The following is a 22,110-nucleotide window of genomic DNA, read 5'->3' on the forward strand; positions in this document are numbered from 1 at the left end:
GGAGGTGAGCATCCTGTTATAAGAGACAGAGAGAGAGCAAGAGCCAGAGAATGGGAATGAGTGAATATGAGGAGTACTGAGGAAAGAACATTTATTCTTTGACCAACAGCTTCTCCGAATGTGGCTTGTTTCACAAAAAGATTGGGAAAGAGAAAGAGCCTTCCAGATCACCGCAAAAGTGCTGACAAATGATATTGAGGTAAGTAATCCCCTGGAATGAATAGATTTCACTGCTTGCTAACAAAAGGGATCTTGGAGGCCTCTGGAATCCAAAGCCCCGGCATGATGGAGCTCCAGGCCCAGAATGGAGTGCTTCCCAGAAAACCACCTAAGAGGTATCTCAGAACCCCAGGATGTGGCAAGCACACTGGGATTAAACTATTTGGTTGCCTTTGCATGCTCCCTAGCTCACTTTTCCACTGCCCTTAAAGGGAAGGTTCAAGATTCAATTTCATTCTAAGGACCTTTAGGGGGAAAACAAGGGACTTCACATCCAGTGTTGTTGGGACTATCCTGGGATGTCATCAAGCCATCCCATCACTTTGGGGGTCTCCTTTATCCTGCAGGCACCAGAGAACTTTAAAATTGGCTCACTCCTCGGCCTCCTGGCTCCTCACTCCTGTGACACCCTGCCCACCATCCGTCAAGCGGCTGCTAGCTCCACTATTGGTCTGTTCTGTATAAAAGGTGAGGGAAAGATGAGAAACCCACAAATGAAGAGAAGATACCTGTTTTCTTTTGTTCTTGGTTTTTCCTCCTTGTCTCTCTCTCTCCAGTTCAGCCATTTCTGCATTCTAATGCCTTCATTATGTCACAGAATTTGCCTCTCTTTCGGATCTTTTTTCCCCAATGGCTCTGTTTTTCTCTTTTTAAAAATAAAGATAATAACACCAAAGCATCAAAAAGGTCCATTGAGGTAGGTAAAAATGTTTTGATTTAAATCACTGGGCACTTGGGAGTATTAGCAATGCCTCCTCTATCACGTGGATTTCTTCAGGAGGAAACTGTACTATTATTACGATGCTAAGTGATTTTCAAAGTTCTCTAAGAGAGACAACTTTGTGGAGGTTTTTGCAGCTTCCAGAGCAGGACCTCTGTCTACTGTCCAAGTATATGTGGAGTGGCAATATCAGGAAATGTAAGGAATTTTAAAACCTTAGTCTCAGGCTGAAACCAACAAATCAGGGCCCTGGGTCCAGGTTAAATCAGCAGGTGCTTCCCCGAGAATGGCCCTGCCCTGCGCATGCGCATTTCTGTGCAGCCCTGGCATGGCCAGGAACACTGGTCTAGGTTTAGTGCCATCTCACACTTGTGTTCCACTCCTCTTTCTTTTAGGTATTCAGAAAATGCTTATTAAGTTCTTTCCATGTGTCAGGCACTTCTCTGATGCTGGAGGCACAGAGATAATTACAATTCTAAAATTCACATAAGAAAAGTATATTAAAGCCAAAAGGTGGGATTTGGTTGGGGGGAAGGGACAGGTTGGTTAGTTGGTCAAAAAGAAAAAGAAAAAACAACTATTTAGCAGAGTCAAAACAGGTATGAAAGTCCTTTGGGATATGGGAAAATAATTCATTATCTTGTACCAAGCCAGAAAATAAAAAATGGGTTAAGGAAGTAAGAACTAAGGGGCCATCCCAGTAAGAGAAGAAATGTGTCAGAGAGGAACCTCATAGGAAGAGAGGAATTTCAATCCTATTATTGTTCTACCTATTCTTCCTTTAGTGTACTTTATTTTCCTGAAACATGCAAAATTCAGGTTCTCAAATACTCTTTGTTAATAAGAAATCCCAGGGGCGCCTGCGTGGCTCAGTCATTAAGTGTGCGCCTTCGGCTCAGGTCATGATCCCAGGGTCCTGGGATTGAGCACCCACATCAGGCTCCCTGCTCAGCGGAAAGCCTGCTTCTCCCTCTCCCACTACCTCTGCTTGTGTTCCCTCTCTCGCTGTGTCTCTATCAAATAAATAAATAAAAATCTTTAAAAAAATCCCATACTTCATTATTTATTTTAACTCTTTTCCTTGATAGATCAAATAGCATGGCAGAGAGAAAGAATATGATTATTAAACACCAGCTGAATACAAGTAGCTAGTGTGATGCTAAATTAAATACCCACCTAAAACTCAGTTTTGAGATGAGAGCGCTGAAATTAAGAAATTTACCAGCTCCAGAAAGTAGTAGAGCTGGGCTATGAGCCCAGGTCTGTGTGTTCTACCAGTTCTACCAGTCTGGGCTGCCTTCCATAGAAGGGTTCAGGTGTTAGTTTCCACAATTACTCTACATTCAAACAGCAAATAGAAAATGGTTACTGTTTAGGTCTGAGTTTATTAATTGGTTTCAGCAATCAGTTGCAAAGTTGCTGATGTTCCTATTGCAATAGTTAGCTTTCCATTTCCATTTTCCCAGAAGTGGCTTACTATGAAAGGGAACTCCAACGGAGACAGCAGTGTGGCAGAATAGTGAGAGCTTAGGCATTGGTGCCAGGCAGACCAGGGCTCAAATTCTATCTCTCCTATTTTTAGTCTCTGGATAACTGTGGCCAAATGGCTTTATAGCTCTCTGCCTCAACTTTCTTGTCTGCAAAATCAGGAGCCTCTACCTCAGATGATATTGACGAGTAATAAATGAGATCATTGTATGCAGAGCATTTAGCCCTGTGCCAGCATGCAGAAACTACTCAATATGTGTTTGCTCTTACACCCACCCTCTCATCAGACAGGCGTTGGTGCATTTGTTAAAAGCATCCAGCAGCTGAATTAGGGTCATGTCAGAGTATAGCCAACCTCTTTAACCCCTATCAGGTCTTTGAACTCTTGCATCTGTCTCCCCTTGTGGATTTTAGGCACTCACCTGGAGGTGGAAAGACTTCAGAGTCTGCAGGAAGGGCTGCAATGTGACGATGTGCAGGTCCAGATCAAGATTTCTTCTAAAATAGCAAAGGTAATAGATATGGAGGACTGGCCAAGGGATGTAAAGATGATTCTGGGTTGATTTCCAAATGAGTAAGCCGTGTACACCCCACTACCAAGGAGAGCAACAGTCTAGCCATTCTTTGTCCTATCATGTGTTAACCCTGGGTACATGTGCCCAGTCAACACCTGCTACTGATCACTTCATACTCTGGGAAATCTTATGAACCAAGCATCCCTCTTCAGGATGAGGGAGGCAGTGTGGTGGAGTAGAAGATACAAGGGCTTTGGAGTCTATCAGATGATGCTGTGTGCACTTGCTTGAAGCCCATTCTCATTTCAAAAAAAAAAAAAAATGCAGAACCTACCTCTCAGAGTTCCGAGAATTGGTCAATGAATTCATTCATTTATTTAATCATTTATTCATTCACCTACTATGCCCTATGCGCCTACCATATGCCAGACATTGTTCTAGGCTCTAAGAATAGAAAAAGACAAAACACCTACCCTCAGTCATTATGACCATATACTTACAGAGAGAAGTGAACTGTCTTGAGGACAAGGTGTCTCTTCCTAATTTGTAAAAACCTCTTCTAAGCTCGTGGTGTTTCTGCAAGAAGGAACATGATCAGATTTATATTTCCAAAGGGTCATCTACCTGCTGTGTTCAGACTATGATATAGGCCAACAAGAGTGAAATTAATGGGAAAAAAATCAGTTTGGAGGAAACTACAAGAATCCAGGTGTGAGATTAGGTGGCTTGGACTAAGGTGGCAACAGCAGAGATGACAAGAAGGTGACCAGAATAAGGGAGAGAAGCCAGTTGGGGGGCACAGAGGGAACATATGTCAAATGCCTAAGAAAGTGACTGATACATAGTAGGTGCTCAGAAACATGAGCCCCGCTCCTTCCTTTCTTCCTAAACCATCATCCATCCCAATATGAGAAGAGAAAAAACACAGGTAACCATTGAGTATGGAGCCCAGGCAAGCATTTGGTGTTACATAGAACAGACGTGGCAGTCTAGTCCTTTGATCTTGGAATTAAAATGACTCAGAAACTGGTTGAGACATGCACCTACTAATGAAAAGAGATTAATTTCTTTCAAGAACAGTTCTACCAAATATCAGTCATTGGACCACTTAATGCAGAGGAAAGTCAGTTGTGAATAGGAATGTTTTCATACCTACAAACTCATAATCATGACCATCTTCCTTGATTAAAGCCCCAGACAATGTCCCTGGAATTCATTCAAACTTCCAACTTTTCACCTCCCTGCCTGCCTTTTCATTAGCGCGCACACACACACACACACACACACACTCATACTCACACACTGCTATCACCCATTTGTATGGTTCTTGTATTTAGAGACCAAAATTGCAAAGTTTTTATTTTCTAGAACTTTTGTTGACTACTCTTAATTTTGAAACATGAAAGTGCAAAAGACAGAACTCATAATAATTCATACTTACATGGATATTGTGATACATCCGGTATTGAACATGGCACTTAGTACATGGTGATTAATTTTCCTAAATTCTCAAGCCTTAGCTTTTCTTTGGAAGACACATGACATATTTCTGTGATATATGAAACGTATGTGAGAGTAATTTATATCATAAAATCATGTAAAACCACACACATTATTTTTCCCTTGTGGGGTACACTATAACTTTGAAGTTTGGAGAAGAAATTTCTTCAGCAAGCTTGGGATTCAATAAATATAAAATAATAAAAGAACAGCTCCAGGAAAAGTCTGCCTAGAGTTTCAAGGTAATGTCTATGTCTCTTTTTGTATTTTCTGTCATTTCTATGCCCTAGTCATGGGTTAGCTGTTTGGAAATTCCAATGGTTTCCAATATCCTAAAACAGTAGCAGCATGTTGTATGTAGTGAGGTGGTTGATAACATGAATCTTTCTGCATACATTCTCAGATTGTCAGTAAACTCATCCCAGTTGAAGAAATTCTAATGTTCCTGGAGGAAACCCTGGATGGTCTGGAGAGCCTTAACTCCACCTGTACCCAGGCCTGTGGCATATGGATGATCACGATCCTGAAGGAACAGGGAGCTGCTTTGGAAGAACAGGTAAACTGACAGCCAGTCTGACCACTGAGCAGAACTCTTAACACTTCTGAAATGCCACATTGGTTGCCATTCCTCAGTTTGTCCTCTGATAGGCAATAGGCAAGAGCATGCACAGCCTTAGGAGGCCTCCTCAGAGACCCAAGTTATGTACTAACAACCAGGCTCATGTTGAGTGCCTGTCTCAACCTGTTTCAATTGCCTCTCTATTCTGTGATTTAAAAAACAAAACAAAACAAAACAAAACTTGCCCAAATGTTGCTCTCTGGCCAGAGACAGCCGCTCTGAACAAGGGCATTTGGGTCCTGGAAATCTGAATTGTTAGATCTGTAAGGAGGAGGGTGACCATGTGGATCTCCTTTGGAATAGCCAATAAGAGCCAGTAGAGTTTCTAATCCCTCTGCCACTCGTCAAGCTGCTCTTCCACACAACTTTAGGGTTGGTTCTCTGGTAAGGAAGGCTATCATTGGAGAACTGATTGGGGGAAAGTCCTCAATCCTTGCTCCCAGCTGGAGAGTTAGCGTGAAGAAGATTTGAGTTCAGGAAGCTTGGTTAAGGGCTCCAGATGGAGATGCTCTATTCTCTCTCTTAAGGTCAGAAGCAGAAGTCAAGCAATTCAACGATTAATAAGCAGAAAGAGAATCTTTAACTCAATGAAGTCACCTCAAGGGAAATACTTGAAAGTTATGGTCCCCATATCCCAGGGTCAACCACCCTAAATTAAAGAATTCTCTAATGTATGACCTTTAGAAATTATTTCTGTGCTAATTACTCTCCAATCAGTTTTTTCAAAAATATTTATTTTTGATTAACATATAATGTATTATTTGTTTCAGGGGTACAGGTCTGTGATTCATCAGTCTTACACAATTCACAGCACTCACCATAGTACATACCCTCCCCAATGTCCATCACCCAGCCACCCCACCCCTCCCACCCCCCTCCACTCCAGCAACCCTCGTTTTGTTTCCTGAGATTAAGAGTCTCTTACGGTTTGTCTCCCTCTCTGGTTTCATCTTGTTTCATTTTTCCCTCCCTTCGTCTATAATCTTCGCATTTTCTTTTTCAGCATTCTTCTTGTTTCTTCAATTCCACATATCAGTGAGATCATATGATACTTGTTTTTCTCTGGTTGACTTATTTCGCTTAGCATAATACCCTCTACTTCCATCCACGTTGCTGCAAATGGCAAGATTTCATGTTTTTTGATGGCTGCATAATATTCCATTGTATATATATATATATACCACATCTTCTTTATCCATTCATCTGTTGATGGACATCTAGGCTTTTTCCAGAGTTTGGCTATTGTGGACATTGCTGCTATAAACATTGGGGTGCACGTACCCCTTTCAGATCACTACACTTGTATCTTTGGGGTAAATACCCTGTAGTGCAATTGCTGGGTCATACAGTAGCTCTATTTTCAACTTTTTGAGGAAACTCCATACTGTTCTTCAGAGTGGCCGCACCAGCTTGCATTCCCACCAACAGTGTAGGAGGGTTCCCCTTTCTCCGCATCCTTGCCAACATCTGTCGTTTTATGACTTGTTAATTTTAGCCATTCTGAATGATGTGAGATAGTATCTCATTGGGGTTTTGATTTGGATTTCCCTGATGCCGAGCAATGTTGAGCACTTTTTCATGTGTCTGTTGGCCATTTGGATGCCTTCTTTGTAGAAATGTCTGTTCACGTCTTCTGCCCATTTCTTGATTGGATTATTTGTTCTTTGGGTGTTGAGTTTGATAAGTTCTTTATAGATTTTGGATACTAGCCCTTTATCTGATATGTCATTTGCAAATATCTTCTCCCATTCTGTCGGTTGTCTTTTGATTTTGTGGACTGTTTCCTTTGCTGTGCAAAAGCTTTTTATCTTGATGAAGTCCCGGTAGTTCATTTTTGCTCTTGCTTCCCTTGCCTTTGGCAATGTGTCTAGGAAGAAGTTGCTGCGGCTGAGGTCAAAGAGGTTGCTGCCTGTGTTCTCCTCTAGTATTTTGATGGACTCCTGTCTCACATTGAGGTCTTTCATCCATTTGGAGTCTAATTTTGTGTGTGGTGTGAGGAAATGGTGCAGTTTCATTCTTCTGCATGTGGCTGTCCAATTTTCCCAACACCATTTGTTGAAGAAACTGTCTTTTTTCCATTGGACATTCTTTCCTGCTTTGTCAAAGATGAGTTGACCGTAGAGTTGAGGGTCCATTCCTGGGCTCTCTATTCTGTTCCATTGATCTATGTGTCTGGTTTTGTGCCAGGACCATATTGTCTTGATGATGACAGCTTTGTAATAGAGCTTGAAGTCCAGAATTGTGATGCCGCCAGCTTTGCTTTTCTTTTTCAACATTCCTCTGGCTATTCAGGGTCTTTTCTGGTCCCATACAAATTCTAGGATTATTTGTTCCATTTCTTTGAAAAAAGTGGATGGTATTTTGATAGGGATTGCATTAAATGTGTAGATTGCTCTAGGCAGCATAGACATTTTCACAATATTTGTTCTTCCAATCCATGAGCATGGAACCTTTTTCCATTTCTCTGTGTCTTCCTCAATTTCTTTCATGAGTATTCTATAGTTTTCTGAGTACAGATCCTTTGCCTCTTTGGTTAGATTTATTCCTAGATATCTTATGGTTTTGGGTGCAATTGTAAATGGGATCAACTCCTTAATTTCTCTTCCTTCTGTCTTGTTGTTGGTGTATAGAAATGCCACTGATTTTTGTGCATTGATTTTATATCCTGCCACTTTAGTAATTCCTGTATGAGTTCTAGCAGTTTTGAGATGGAGTCTTTTGGGTTTTCCACATACAGTATCATATCATCTGCAAAGAGTGAGAGTTTGACTTCTTCTTTGCCGATTCGGATGCCTTTGATTTCTTTTTGTTGTCTGATTGCTGTGGCTAGGACTTCTAGTACTGTATTGAATAGCAGTGGTGATAGTGGACATTCTGCCGTGTTCCTGACCTTAGGGGAAAAGCTCTCAGTTTTTCCCCATTGAGAATGATATTTGCTGTGGGTTTTTCATAGATGGTCTTTATGATATTGAGGTATGTACCCTCTATCCCTACACTGTGGAGAGTTTTAATCAAGAAAGGATGCTGTACTTTGTCAAATGCTTTTCCTGCATCTATTGAGAGGATCATATCATTCTTGTTCTTCTTTTATTAATGTGTTGTATCACATTGATTGATTTGCAGATGTTGAGCCAACCTTGCAGCCCAGGAATAAATCCCACTTGGTCGTGGTGAATAATCCTTTTAATGTACTGTTGGATCCTATTGGCTAGTATTTTGGTGAGAAATTTTGCATCCATGTTCATCAGGGATATTGGTCTGTAGTTCTCCTTTTTGATGGAGTCTTTGGTTTTGGGATCAAGGTAATGCTGGCCTCATAAAAAGAGTTTGGAAGTTTTCCTTCCATTTCTATTTTCTTGGAAGTTTCAGAAGAATAGGTATTAATTCTTCTTTAAATGCAAAAACATTTATTTTTTTAAAGATTTATTTTTTTCAGAGAGAGAGAAAGAGCACGTGAGTCGGGGGGAGAACAGAGGAGAGAATCCCCAAATAGACTTCCCTCTGAGCACAGAGCCCAACGTGGGGCTCAATCCCACGACCCTGAGATCATGACCTGAGCTGAAACCAAGAGTCAGACCTTCAACCAACTGAGCCACCCAGGCACCCCAAAAAATGTGTGCATACTATGGCAGGCACTAGGCCAAACATGAGAGAATCAAAGGCTTATAAATTTGTAATGTCGTATTCGTGTGTTTAGCACAGAGGGGAACAATAGGGACCTAAATCCTCTCCTAACATCATTGAAATGAGACTCTGTGGTAGTCATACTTGCCAGATATTTATTTTTAAGGAATTATAATTCAGAGGAAATGTATTGTTTAACCTAAAAATAATAAATAAGAGAAGTATCTACTAAAAGCAAAGTTACTTTAGCAGAGAGACTTGCCTTTCTCCACATCTAAAATCCAAATGTATAATATCATTTCCTACTACCCACAGATTAACACCCAAATTTGGAAGGGCGACCTTCAGTTTTCTCTAGGATCTGGCTTCATATTTTCTATTGTTATCTTCTTTTATCACCCTCATTTTCTCTGTGTTCCAAACTGGACCATTCTCCTATTCCAGAAATCTTCACCATATTTGCTCGGGCTCATGATCTCTTGCTATTTTTTTATATAGAATTTTTTAAGAGTTGTTTTAAGTTCACAGCAAAATAGAGCAGATAGCCATATACCTCTTCTCCCCACACACACGCCTCCTCCCTCACTATCAACACCCCACACCAGAGTAGTACATTTGCTACAATCAGTGAACCTACGTTGACACGTCATTATCACCCAAAGTCCATAGTTTCCATTAAGGTACACTCTTGGCGTTGACAAATGTATAATTGCATGTATCCAGCATTGCAGTAACATACAGAATGGTTTCACTGCTCTAAAAATCTTCTGTGCTTTATCTATTCTCATGCTTTTTTATTTTACATTTTTATCTGTATTCTTCCTTCTGATGATGACTTTCCCCCACCATCTCCACCTTGCCTTTTGAGATTGCTATATATGCTTCAAGACTCAGACCAGATGTCCCTCCAAAGGACATCTTTGTGTCCAAAGTGACCTCAGTTATTTCTGGATTCCCCTATCAGTCCTGTGAACCTCTTATATACCACTTGCCATACATTGCCTTTTGCACAGGCCTTTGGATATATGGCTAACATTCTTTTTTTTATTATTATTATGTTATGTTAATCACCATACATTACATCATTAGTTTTTGATGTAGTGTTCCATGATTCATTGTTTGCGTATAACACCCAGTGCACCATTCAATACATGCCCTCTTTAATACCCCTCACCAGGCTAACCCATCCCCCCACCCCCCTCCCCTCTAGAACCCTCAATTTGTTTCGCAGGGTCCGTAGTCTCTCATGGTTTGTCTCCCCCTCCGATTCCCCCCCCTTCATTTTTCCCTTCCTACTGTCTTCTCTCTTCTTTTTTTTAACATGTAATGTATTATTTGTTTCAGAGGCACAGGTCTGTGATTCATCAGTCTTACACAATTCACAGCGCTCACCATAGCACATACCCTCACCAATGTCTATCACCCTGTATGGCTAACATTCTTTATTAGAATACTGATTCATTTTGAGAAAGGGCCACATCTTATTCATCTTTGGTAAATTCCCCACAATGCCTAGCACAATATTTGGCCTAATGCAGGCTTTTACCAAATATTTGCTACATCGACTTAAGAATAAATACCCAATATAGCTCAAATTCCCCTGAGTAAGAGATAGGCCATGCAGAACGGATTATTATTTTTAACCTGGTTTATAATTCATCAACCACCCATGAATAATATGCTGACTATATGTGTCCTAAGCCATTCATGTAGAGGAAAAATGACAACTTCCTGTTTGATTTGGCTTTTTGTTTTTTTCTTTTAGCTGTTGGAGATCTTGAGCATGATTTACCATCACATGCCAGTCCTCAGGCAAAACGAGGAAAGTTTTCAGTTTATGCTGGAAGCCATCTCTCAGATCGCCAGCTTTCACATGGATGCAGTTGTTGCCAACCTTTTACAGAAGCCTCTGCCCTTTGACAGGTAGATCCTAACTGAACCAGTCCATTCTCCTAGGAAAGGCTAATCTGCATTGAGAAAGAATTGGTGGTTTGAGAGAAAGAAAGCAAAAACAAAGGTTGAGAACATCTCAAATAATAATTTCAAAAATGGTGTTTGAATCACAAGGGACGTTTCACCAAGTGTTTTTCATATACATATCCTCATTAAATGATGAGATTTTTTTAAATTCATCATAGGAATAAATGAGTATTAGAAAAATGAGTATTTCTCCTCCTTCTGGTTGCCTAGAATACACCTATGGGAGAGGTTTCTGCCTTAATGGACATCAACAAACCTAAGTCACCCACGTCCAGAATGCTGGACTGTTAAATCACACATCCTTCTTATCTCCAGGCATGTTAGCATCTCTATCTGTTCTTGAAATTTTGATTAGTCATAATGTTGTTTTAGAGGGGAACAGATGAAAATGCTCATATTCCAAAGAGTTGTTTCTTATCAGCTTCCTGCCTCACTACCCTAGGGACACAAAGACATTGTGGAAGGCTCTGGCTGAGAACATAGCCTCCAGTGGTAAGCTCTTGAGAGCCTTAACAGACAAACTTGAGAATGAATTAGAAGATGACCTAGCTGGGATGGAGGCGATTTCAGTGAGTTGGACCACCCATCACATGCCTGGAATAGCGTCCCACTCCGTGGTCTGTCCCCACCTGGAACTTGGTGATGTAGCATTAATCATACTTCTTCCCCTCTCATACCCTGATTTTTAATCAACTCCAACTTATATTGGACAAATATGGTGGCAATTTTGTCTGTGGCTGTCACATTTAGAACCAAATTTCTCATCATCTCAAAGAAAATTCGTGTATCTATATTTCCAAATTTGTCTTCAAGAGATCCAAAAGCCACGCTTTTTGAAAGACCTCAGTGCTGGAAAGGATTTCATTTAACCTGATTGGTTCCCCACTGGAATTTGGAGCTGCCCAACATGGCAGTCCTGAGAGAGAAACACATTTTGAGTTGAGAAGTTTCCAGACAAATACATCCTCTCTTTTAGGGCTGTTTTTATTTTTGTTTTGCTCTGTTTTGCTTTGTTTTTACCATGAGTGTGGTCACCTTGGAAAGCAATCCTCTGGGGAGGAAAACAAACTTGAAGATCAGGCCCGGGAGGTGTCCTGGGAGGAAAGGGGCCTGCTTGACTGCAGGGTCCTCTCTCCCCTCAGGTGGCCTGTGCTATGTATGAAGTGGTATCAACAGGCACCCCCATCACCAGCTTGTACCCAGAGGTGTTCACTCTTCTTCTGAAGCTGGTCAGCTGCACACTGGGCCAGAAAATGCCCACTTCCCCCTGGAGACACAGACGGCGAGTAATGCAGCAGGGAGAACGGCAGCAGACAGCAGACCCTTGCAGGTACATGGCCAGGCAGGAGGGCCCTCCCCAGCTGTGGGGATCCCAGACGCTAGACGAGGGGCCGTGGCAGTCAAGGCCTATGCCTTCTGCTGTGGCCTCCACTACCCAGGAGCAAACAAGGCTCTGCTGACCTTGAGCCCTTGGTACTCTTCTTCCCTGAGCCGGGCCCCAGGGTCGCTGCCCAGAACGGTCCCAGAACAACAAATAGCTGCTCTGTGTGCTTCCACAGAGCTCTGTTTCATTTGTTTTCTCTCACTGAGACCCTTCAAGGAAGGCTGGAATTCTGTGATATCCAAGGCCACCAAGGAAAGAAGAAAAATAAAAATTGACACCACATTTTATCAAACTGAAGACGTCACCCATTGAAGGAAGCAAAATTATTTTGTGTATTTTAAAAAAGCAAGAAAGAATCCCAACTAAGCCATGAATCAATGCTTTCTTATACTTTCAAATGTTTGCTATATATTTATTCAAAGAGCTCTTTTAAAATGATTAGGTATAGATTTTTATCCTCTATCGCAAGGCTCTGTTTCCATCTTCTTGCATAACTTTTTATTCCAGTGTCAAATCAATCTTTTGAAAGACATTCTAAGCAACATTTAGGCCCAACACATGTAGTTCCATTAATAAATGTCACTTCACTAAAATGACAGCAGTATCAAGGGCCCTGCCTCCATCCATGCACGTACCCAGGCCTGCATCGGTCCTCCTGACTCCAGCACGACCACTGTCTGGCCAACCGTCGCAACACACCATCCACTGTGAGACGCAGCCTGGTTCTGGAGGGCTGTTTGAGAATCAACAAAAGAGAGGAGTTTGCATGTTCCATCCTTTGGGCTTTATTCTCTCCTGAGAGGTTGATGAGGTTTTGTGGCGTTTTACTTACTGGTTCAGATAATCTCCATGTCCCCTCTGACCCCAAATTAAAGTGTGAGATCAGGCAGCCAGTTTTTCCCCTTGCGTGGTGTCCCTTCATCCAGGAGTGAGGGAGCCTTGTGGGGAACAGACAAAGTGAACTTGGGGATTCACAGTTCCCTGCGTAGGGTTGGCTTACTTCTGTGATGCCGACTGTCTCCTTCAGGCTCTCGACGGTGACTCTGAAGTGCGTGCAAGCCCAAGCCATGAAAGAAGGTCTTGCCAAGGAATCTGATGAGGGGGACAACTTGTGGACCCTCCTCAGCAGTCCCAGTACCCACCATGTAGGAGTGTGTGCACTGGCCAGGTAATGAGCGGGCCTTCTAGAACTGGACACAAAGGAGAAAATGAAAAATTGAGTAAAAATGCAATGTAAGCAGCTTCACTGGGAGCAGTGGACTCACTAAGGATTTATAGTTCAGGAGGAAAAACAAGGAAGAAAGAGCAGAGGGACATGGGAAGAGGTGGTGGGAGCAACCCAGATCCCACCATGCCCCCAAAATATAGTGATGCAATGAACAGTGTTAGGAAAACTGCCCCTAGATTGGGCACTTGGATAAGCTATTTTCAAGTTCAAGCATTAGTGTTCTTTCGTCGAACATCCCCTTTTAGATCATTTATTTTCCTGAGAGAGAAATAGACCAAAATGTCCTCCATTGTTTAGAAAGAACCAAGTCTCTGCTACAACTGGAGCCTTGCGTTTTCTAGGAGCATGGCACTGTGGCAACGTGGCATCATACTGGACATCATGGAGCAACTCTTCTCATCTCTCACCTCCTCCTCGGAGAACTACCGGGTCACCGGCACAGCTTTCTTCTCTGAGGCAAGAGAGAGGGGCCATGTCACTGCTCAGCAGGCTCTCTGGGTCCCCTTGGGGGAGTTCCTCTCAGGGTCAAGAGTTCAGTGGGAGCTGGCCCTTCGGGGAAGCTTGGGGAGTGGAGAGCTCCAGCCACTGCCAGAAATATGGTACCCGAGAAGGGAATGAGAGAGGAAAAAAAACGAGAACCCACCCCCAATCTCTTCCTTCGCTCCAGTCTGAAGAAACCAACCCTCCCAGGACAAAGCCTGGAGAATAATTATGACAGGGGCAAAACAAAAAGTAGTCAACGGTATATTATTGTCACCTCACACCCTGGCACAAAGGTTGTCGCAGCCGACCCAGAGAAGGAACATTGTCAGTAACTCCCGTTTTCCCCTTTTTTCCATTTCAATTAGAAAACCTCTTCTTAACTAGGTCTCATGGTTCTTGTCACCACGTAACCTTGACCTGGGGGCTGCTTGTATCTAGAGATTAGTTTCTGCAACACTTGCTGATTCACCCCAGGGCTACCTCCTCCACTCCGTGAGTGGCTGGACCCTACTACACTTTCACTGTAGTTATGATGCACTTGTCACTGTCCTGGAGGGAGGCCACTCCCTTCACTAAAGGGACGAAGTGGTTGTTTTCAGCTCGTGAAGGAGCCAGTCCTTTGGAAGCATGGGAATCTACGGGAAGTGCTGATCCTCATGGATCAGAGTGCCTGGGACTCCAATGCCACATTGAGGCAAATGGCCATCCGAGGACTTGGTAATACAGCTTCTGGAGCCCCTCACAAGGTAAAAGGAGTATGGGGCGGGGGGACATGTAAGTAGAGTTTAAAATAATGATTTACTAACCCACACCTCGTGGTTGCATAGTAATTAAGTAAAAATCCAAATAAATTGTTACAGTGGTATCTCTCGGGTTGAAGAAACTGTGACCCTAACAGAATTCTAATTTCCTTGCTGGGCGTCCCCTACCCTCGTCCACCTGCACGTAGAACAGTTTTCGAGATTAAGAGACCTTATTTCAAAATAGGTGAAGAAGCATAAGCAGATAATATTAGAATCTGTCATCAGAGGCCTGTATCACCTGGCCCGCACCGAAGTCGTCTGTGAAAGCTTGAAGGCTCTAAAAAAGATCCTGGAACTGCTCACAGACCGAGACGTGAGCTTCTACTTCAAAGAGATAGTGCTGCAAACAAGAACCTTCTTTGAAGACGTAAGTGAGCCTGTTCAGGAATCTTCCCTCCCCAGCAGTGAGCGAACAGAGAAAGATTCAGGTAGTTCTTGTAGCAGGCAAGGTCGCTGTCTTATCTCTCTTCCTTGGCCTTCCCCCTGTGTGTCCCCAGCACAGAGATGCAGGCTGCTGGCTTCCTGGCTCTCCCTCTGCCTGAGGGGACTCTCTGGCCGGGGTATCATGATCGCTCTGGGGCGGGGAGTGCAGACGTGTTGGGGGAGAACCCTCGAACAACAAGAAATGTTAAGTTTGCAAATGAACTCCTCAGCTTCCTCCTCTGTCAGAAGGATTGAGCCCCACTTGCCCATAAGGGAAATACACTCCTTAATATTCCCTTTGGGTAGCTTTCCTCTCTTCCCTGTCTCATTCCCACAAATTATGACGGTACTCAACAGAGAGCAAGGACCCAAATAAAGGCCTTCTCACCTCCAACACTCTTCTCCACATCCAAGATGCAAAGGTTCAAAATGCTTGCATGGTTCATTTAATCTAGGAATCAGGATACGCCACAGCCAGAGGGCCAAATCCTGCCCGGAGCATCTTTTCGTCAACGAAGTTTCATTGGCACACATGCATGCTTATCGGTTACATAATGTCTATGGTTGCTTTCACACTTCATCTGCAGAACTGATTAGTTGTTACAGAAACCATATGGCCCCCAAAGTCTAAATTATTTACTGTCTGGCCTTTCACAGAAAAAGCTTCTGTTAAAACCCCCAATCTAGTCAATAGCCTAGAAATCAATTCAAAAAAAGATCAGTCAGTAACCCTAGGCAAAGGAAAGTCATTTTCCTTTGTACCTCCTGGAAAACTAGATTTTATTATTTATTTTGGTTTATTCATTGTCATCAGAATAAAAATCTATTTCCCTCCAACTTACATACATTTTTGTGATCGAGACCTCTTTCCTCATGTTGTGTTGTCAGAGGAGATGGAAAACTGCTGGTTTCCTCCTCTTAAACATTAAGGCTTGATTAAATTACCTTTCTACCTTCCAGTCTCCAGACTGAAAAGTCTTCATTTCCTCCATTATGCATCATAAACCTAATTTTTCAGCTCTTTAAATATTTTACAAACCAGCAACTCTGTTGTGTCTCTAGATGTGGCCTGCAAAGTACTGAATACAACCTAAAGAAGAATTACCTCTCAGGTCTGATTTTTTCCTATTTAGCCACTCCAATTTTTTTTTAAATCTTGCCCTTTCTTCCTGACTCCTTGGCAATTTGTTAACCACACAGGCCTCTAGATTTTAGTCTGCAATATATGCCCATAGCCGATAATTCTCCAGTTGTTTATTTTTCAGTTTCCGTTATTTCCTTGCTAGCTTAATCCCGGCCTTTGAAAGCAGCTTTCTGCTTGTGTCCAGCTACTTTCTCCAGTGTACCAACATTCCTTTTAATTCTCATCTTGTCCTCAAAACTGCTTACTTGGCTCCCACTCAATGTAGTATCTTCTGTAAAATAACAAAGATGTTCCTTTTTCATTACACAGATAACTGATGACAATCTTCGACAGCAAAGGGCTGAAGTCACCCCTACAGCGCCCCGCTGGTTTGTTAGCTTCCCCGGGGTTGTTGTGGGTCCAGTGATGATAGTTCTCCTGGATCTGAGCCTCCAACAATCACCTACGAGTTTTGTGGTCAAGATAATATTTCTCAGTGTTATGCGGAAGGAAAAAATTCTAAAGTCTTGCTGGGTTGTTAGGTTAGAACTTTCTCATCCCCAATAGGTATCAGTTCCATCGTTTTTGTACAAAAATGAAGTTTGATTAAAAAAAAAAAACAACTTAGGACTTAGTAATGACATGCTACTCATTCTCTGCTAATACTCCCTTCCCACAAGTAAATTGAACTATACTTTATGAAACTTAGCCCCAATAGTTTTCTATGGATTGAGCATACAATTCTGTCATCTCCAAGTTTCCTCCCTCCTCCCTTTCTTTCAATATTTAAGCACTTTCTTGGAATTCTCAAAACATGCTGACACTTCAGCAAAATGGTAGAACAGAAAATATGGCGGCCACCCCACGCACCGTGCCCTGTTCACTCCTGTCCCTGCACCAACCCCAAGCAGTCACCTTACTCTGTGTGACTCTGTTTTCTCAACTCGAAACAAGGACACTAAACTCTAGTATCTCAGCACCCACAACAGGTTTGCTGCTGCTTTTCTGCTTTTTCCTATCATTCCTTGACCTATCATTAGGTCCTATCATTTGATTTCAGAAAATTTAAAAGATTTGGAAAAAGTAAATACCTTTCTACCTTTTTGGTGTTTTGTAATTGGTCTGTTTTCTTTTTCTAAAAAGAGACCTTTTGGGGCGCCTGTGGGTGGCTCAGTCGGTTAAGGGTCTGCCTTCAGCTCAGGTCATGATCCCAGGGTCCTGGGATTGAGCCCCGCGTCGGGCGCTCTGTTCAGCGGGGAGCCTGCTTCTCTTTCTGCCTCCCTCTTTCTCTCTCTCTGTCATATAAATAAATTAATTAATCTTTTTTAAAAAATAAAATAAAAAGGACTTTTAGGGCACGTGTCTGGTTTAGTCAGCAGAGCATGCAACTCTTGATCTCAGAGTTGTAAGTTCAAGCCCCACGTTGGGTGTGGAGATTGCTTAAAAATAAAATCTTTTATAAATAAATAAATAGGGGTGCTTGGGTGGTTCAGTTGGTTAAGCGTCCAACTCTTGGTTTCGGCTCAGGTCATGACCTCAGGGTTGTAGGATTAAGCCCCACATTGAGTTCCACGCTCAGCAGGGATTCTCCTTGAGATTCACGCCCTACCCCTCTCCCTACCCCTCCACCCCTTCCCCACTCACACTCACTCGTGCTCTCTCTCACAAATAAGTAAATAAATAAATAAATAATCTTTTAAATAAATAGACCTTTTAAAAATATATCCTGACCTCATTCCTAGTACATTTAAACATTTCTACTTCCATTTCCATGATACGAGGTCATGTCTCATGTATTCATTTAACTTTTCTGGCATTGTCCCAACCAGCCATCTTTATATTTTCAGGAAGATCTTTATTAACTTCCTTTTCTGTGGCTTTTTTGTTTATGTGCCCATTTCAGACACATTCTACCTTGCCATCAAAATTAATACCACTCTGTCTTCTTTTCCTCATATTCACGGGGATGCTTTTCATTGGCCCTTGTTTATTGCTAATCCAAAATAATATTCTGCTACTCAGGACGACTTTTCTCTTCATCCCTCTGCCTTTATACGGGTATTCTAAACTAGTTTGCTAGACCTAGGGAGGGAGGGAGGGAAAGAAAGAAAGAAAAACCTTCAGAAAATCCATCAGCGTTTGTTAGAACTCTGATCAGTGTCAGCAAAGTGTCTGGATAACAGGAGGCCATCTTTCTCCACCACCTCACCCTTTGGTTCTTAAAATCATTAGCTACCATCCTGGACAACAAGCAAGGAATTCCAAAATTTCACATATGCAAACGTAGGGCTAGGCACTTGTTTGTTTCTTCTCTGTCTCCAATACCCGGAGCCCAAACTTCTGAGCTGCCTTTAATCCCATTGGAAAGTATTTGGGATTTTAGAGAAGAGTTTTGGGCCTTGGGCAATTTAAATTAGAAGCCCCAGAATTCTAGGTTAGTGGTGCCATCAGGCTCATTTGTATAAAATACACAATAAGCAGGAACCCTCCCTGGCCTCTTGCCACCAGTACTCCCTGTTTACCATTCCTGTGGTCTGTTCCCCAGTAGCTACTCAACGATAGAAACCAAGTCTCCAGCTCTAGAGCATCACTTAACCCCCAGACCCGTGGTCATTTAAACTCACAGAGCGTGAGTACGGAGCTGCTAGGAATGGAAGGGCGTTCTTGGCGCGCATAAGGGTTGTGACAAGAGCACAGCAGCGCCTGTGTTGCAGCCTCCCTCTGCTGACATGGGGCAGGGCGGGGCGGGAGTGGGTGCCAGCCGGGAGTGGCCCATGAGGGGGACTCACCCGTGACATGCATCTGTCATCACAGGAGCAGGATGATGTGAGACTGACCGCCATCCTCTTATTTGAGAATCTGGCATCCCTAACAGGAAGAAGGTGGAAGATTTTTTTTGCGGAGGAAATAAAAAAGAGCATGATTTCATTCCTTCTCCACCTCTGGGATCCCAATCCCAAGATCGGAGCAGTAAGTGGACTTTGTACAGACACCTGCACCTCCTCCTCCCCCACGGCCAGCAAGTGCCAATAAGTCTGGTCTAGCTGGTCCAGAAGCTGGATCTGAGGCCACCTCTCTCAACCGAACCTGAAAACTGCTTCTTCAACCCTAGGTTCTTTCTTGCCTGCTCTCTCTGTCTGAGATTGCTCCTCCGTCTTTGAAACTGGGAAGGTACCAGCACTGACTTTAAGCCCCTCACATCACTGGTGTCTGCTGCCCCACTCCCAGCACTAAGCAGCATCCTTCCCTTCCAGAAGGGGATCCAGCATTATAGACGGTGACTTTAAACACTCTGTTTCTTAGGCTTGCCGTGATGTTCTGATCATCTGCATCCCTTTCCTGGGCCTTCAGGAACTCTATGGGGTGTTAGATCATCTCCTCGATGGCCAAGATCTACCAAGGGCCAGGGATTTCTACAGGCAATTCTGTGTGAAACTGGTGAGTGTGTCGTAAACACTGCCTGCAAGCGCTGCACAGCCCTGAGTCCAGGCAGATGCCAGAAAGGCAAATAACACAGCAAGGGATCTGTGGCCCAGTCGGAAGGATCGCAAAGATTCTTGGTGTCTGGCCCCATTACCTTCCACTCTTTCCCAAGTCCTGACTGGGCTATGTTCTTTGGGATTTCTGAAACACACCTGTTGATTAGTCCCAAAGGCCCAGTACTTTCCTGATTAAATTCAGGTTTGAAATAACCATAAGACATCTTCCAGTAGAATGATTAATGGCTGTGTGAGTGTTCATGGCCTTTAGTTTCCTTTTGTAGGACATACCAGATGCCAAATTTCATAATGGATCACTTCCCAGGTGTCCTCTTTGTAATATCCATCTCCTTTAGGCAAAGAAAAACCAGGAAATCCTGTGGATCCTCCACACACACTCATTCACCTTCTTCAGCAGCACCTGGGAGATGATCCGGAGTGCTGCCGTCAAACTCACAGGTGAGGGCACATTCGCACTCCCGACTCAGATGGATCTGCTCCTTCCCATCTAGTCTTGCTTCAGCGGGAAGCTACTCCACCATGAACACGGGTATGACTGGGATGACAACAAAACAACAAAATGCCAGAGAGGAACTCGTTTTGCATCTTGGAATATCTTCCCTCAAAGGAACCTGTTCTCTTTTGCAAATGAAAACTTGTAATGTCTTCTGACTTCCCAAAACTCCTGCTCTTCCCATTAGACCCTCCCCACTCCATGTCTCTTCTGGTTCCAAGTCATCGCTCCTTCTTCTGCCCAAGTCTTTGCCCCAAGCCTGCTGCCATGCCTAAATGCTTCGTTTGCATCCTCCCTTAACATAAGCCATAGTAAACCTAAGCTGGGTTGAAGCTGAGAGCTTTAGCAGTTACATAATACAAGTGGAAAGTGTGTCAGTGAGGAGACCAGCCGATCTTGGCTCTGCTATAGGATTCTGGACGATTCACTTAACTTCTCTGTGTTACCTCTTTGTCTGATCTATGAAATAAAAGAGGAATGTAAGTGAATCCCTGAGGATCCTTCAATTATGAAATTCTAAATTTTATCATGACGCCTATTCTAACTAATCCAGCCCACCATGAATAGGCTTACTCTCTTGGCCACCCTTAAGACAGTTAAAAACTAAGGATTTCTAATTGGATCATATGAATGATCCCTCCAGCTACACTGTAAACTTTCTGAAGACAAGGATCCTATCTGGCACATGTTTGAAACCCTAACAACAACTGGCACCCTCTGGGAGGACACTGCATCATCTTTCCCAAGTACATGTTGGGTGAAGGACCACTTCCAGACATGGCACTCAAGACCCAAGAGACATCACCCTGGCATCATCCTGGGGTCACAAAAAGAATCAGATAGTTTGCTCATTCACTAGCCAGACCACTTAACTTCTGACCAGGTGTAGAGTCTGACCTGACATGCTTTTCATGGCCTCTTCCTCCATAATGAAATTAGTATCTGTTTCCCCTGTTGATTTTAGATGCCATTGTTGTCAACTTGACCAACCAATATGTGCATTTATTAGACAAAGAACAACTGACCACACGTGAGTACCAACCCTAGTTTCTGCTCAGCATATTGTTAAAGACATATCTTTGAGAAAGAGAAGCTAATGCTGCACCAAGTTCCCTGTTATCCCAGAAACTGAAAATCCTAGTACCTCATGATTGTCTCTAATGCTCCCTAGAAACTGGAATTTCTCCCGAGTATAAAACAACCCCCTGCTCCAGCCCTTTGCAAGCATCATTCCCAACAGACTGTTATTTTCCGATTGTCTGTAAACCTACTGATTACAAGGTCAGGATCTTCTCTTCCCCTCTTTCAGTGTTAAAATAGATTTTCAGCTTGCAGATCCAAATCCTACCCATTGGGATAGAACATAAGCATGGGGCCCCAGCTCCATGTAGAGCTGACCCTCACATGGAGCCTCACCCTGCAGCATAGCTTGAGCCTTGGCTTTCTTCGTTCGCTGAACCCTGCTTTTCCTCCTGTTTCAGGGCTCCAAGCTCTTCGGCAAGACCCTTGCATCAGTGTCCAGAGAGCAGCCGAAGCTGCCTTGCAGACCCTCCTGAGAAGGTGTAAAGAGCTAAATGTCCTTCTGTAAACCATCAGGAAATAAACTGCTAGGCTTTTTCTACAACTGACTCCTGTCTTCATCCTCACAACCTACAAACATACAGCATCTTGAGGAAAGAGATGGTGCCTAGCACGGGATCTTGAAGGGATGGTGTATTCTTTACCCTCCAGGGTCTCCCTGCCAACTTCCATTAGTAAAAAGTAAATCCCAAAAATTCACTTGAGCGATAACCTGTGATTTGAGTGGTGCTGGCTACATGACCTTTGCGCAGGTTACCCCTCTATCTTGGGAAGCTTATGTCCCAGCAGATCCCAAAAAATGACAGAACCTGAAACAAGTCTGCTGCCATTAAGAGGACCACAGTTATTTCCACACATAGCCCTGTCCTTTATTATCGCTGCTCGCCTTGAATTACAACCCACACTCTTTACTTTCTAAAAAGCAGC

The 22,110-nt window shown here is 43.1% G+C and overlaps 1 protein-coding gene across 4 annotated transcripts in view; it reads left to right on the forward strand.

Annotated features, from left to right (window-relative positions):
• MROH2B (maestro heat like repeat family member 2B) overlaps positions 1–21,718 on the forward strand; it is a 71,477-nt gene extending 49,759 nt beyond the window's left edge. For all 4 annotated transcript variants that reach the window (XM_027604346.2, XM_027604347.2, XM_027604348.2 and 1 more), the window contains 16 exons: positions 110–199; positions 567–687; positions 2,843–2,940; positions 4,847–4,999; positions 10,452–10,609; positions 11,109–11,235; positions 11,809–11,996; positions 13,078–13,218; positions 13,620–13,734; positions 14,361–14,507; positions 14,749–14,931; positions 18,925–19,080; positions 19,414–19,548; positions 19,946–20,048; positions 21,068–21,133; positions 21,585–21,718. In XM_027604346.2, the coding sequence (XP_027460147.1) occupies positions 110–199; positions 567–687; positions 2,843–2,940; positions 4,847–4,999; positions 10,452–10,609; positions 11,109–11,235; positions 11,809–11,996; positions 13,078–13,218; positions 13,620–13,734; positions 14,361–14,507; positions 14,749–14,931; positions 18,925–19,080; positions 19,414–19,548; positions 19,946–20,048; positions 21,068–21,133; positions 21,585–21,691 (2,088 nt within the window). In that variant the 3' untranslated portion in view covers positions 21,692–21,718. The remainder of the gene's footprint in view (positions 1–109; positions 200–566; positions 688–2,842; positions 2,941–4,846; positions 5,000–10,451; positions 10,610–11,108; positions 11,236–11,808; positions 11,997–13,077; positions 13,219–13,619; positions 13,735–14,360; positions 14,508–14,748; positions 14,932–18,924; positions 19,081–19,413; positions 19,549–19,945; positions 20,049–21,067; positions 21,134–21,584) is intronic.
• Positions 21,719–22,110: the final 392 nt, after the last annotated feature.

Source organism: Zalophus californianus, chromosome 5 (assembly GCF_009762305.2).
Source record: "Zalophus californianus isolate mZalCal1 chromosome 5, mZalCal1.pri.v2, whole genome shotgun sequence".
In the NCBI taxonomy this organism is placed as follows: domain Eukaryota; kingdom Metazoa; phylum Chordata; class Mammalia; order Carnivora; family Otariidae; genus Zalophus; species Zalophus californianus.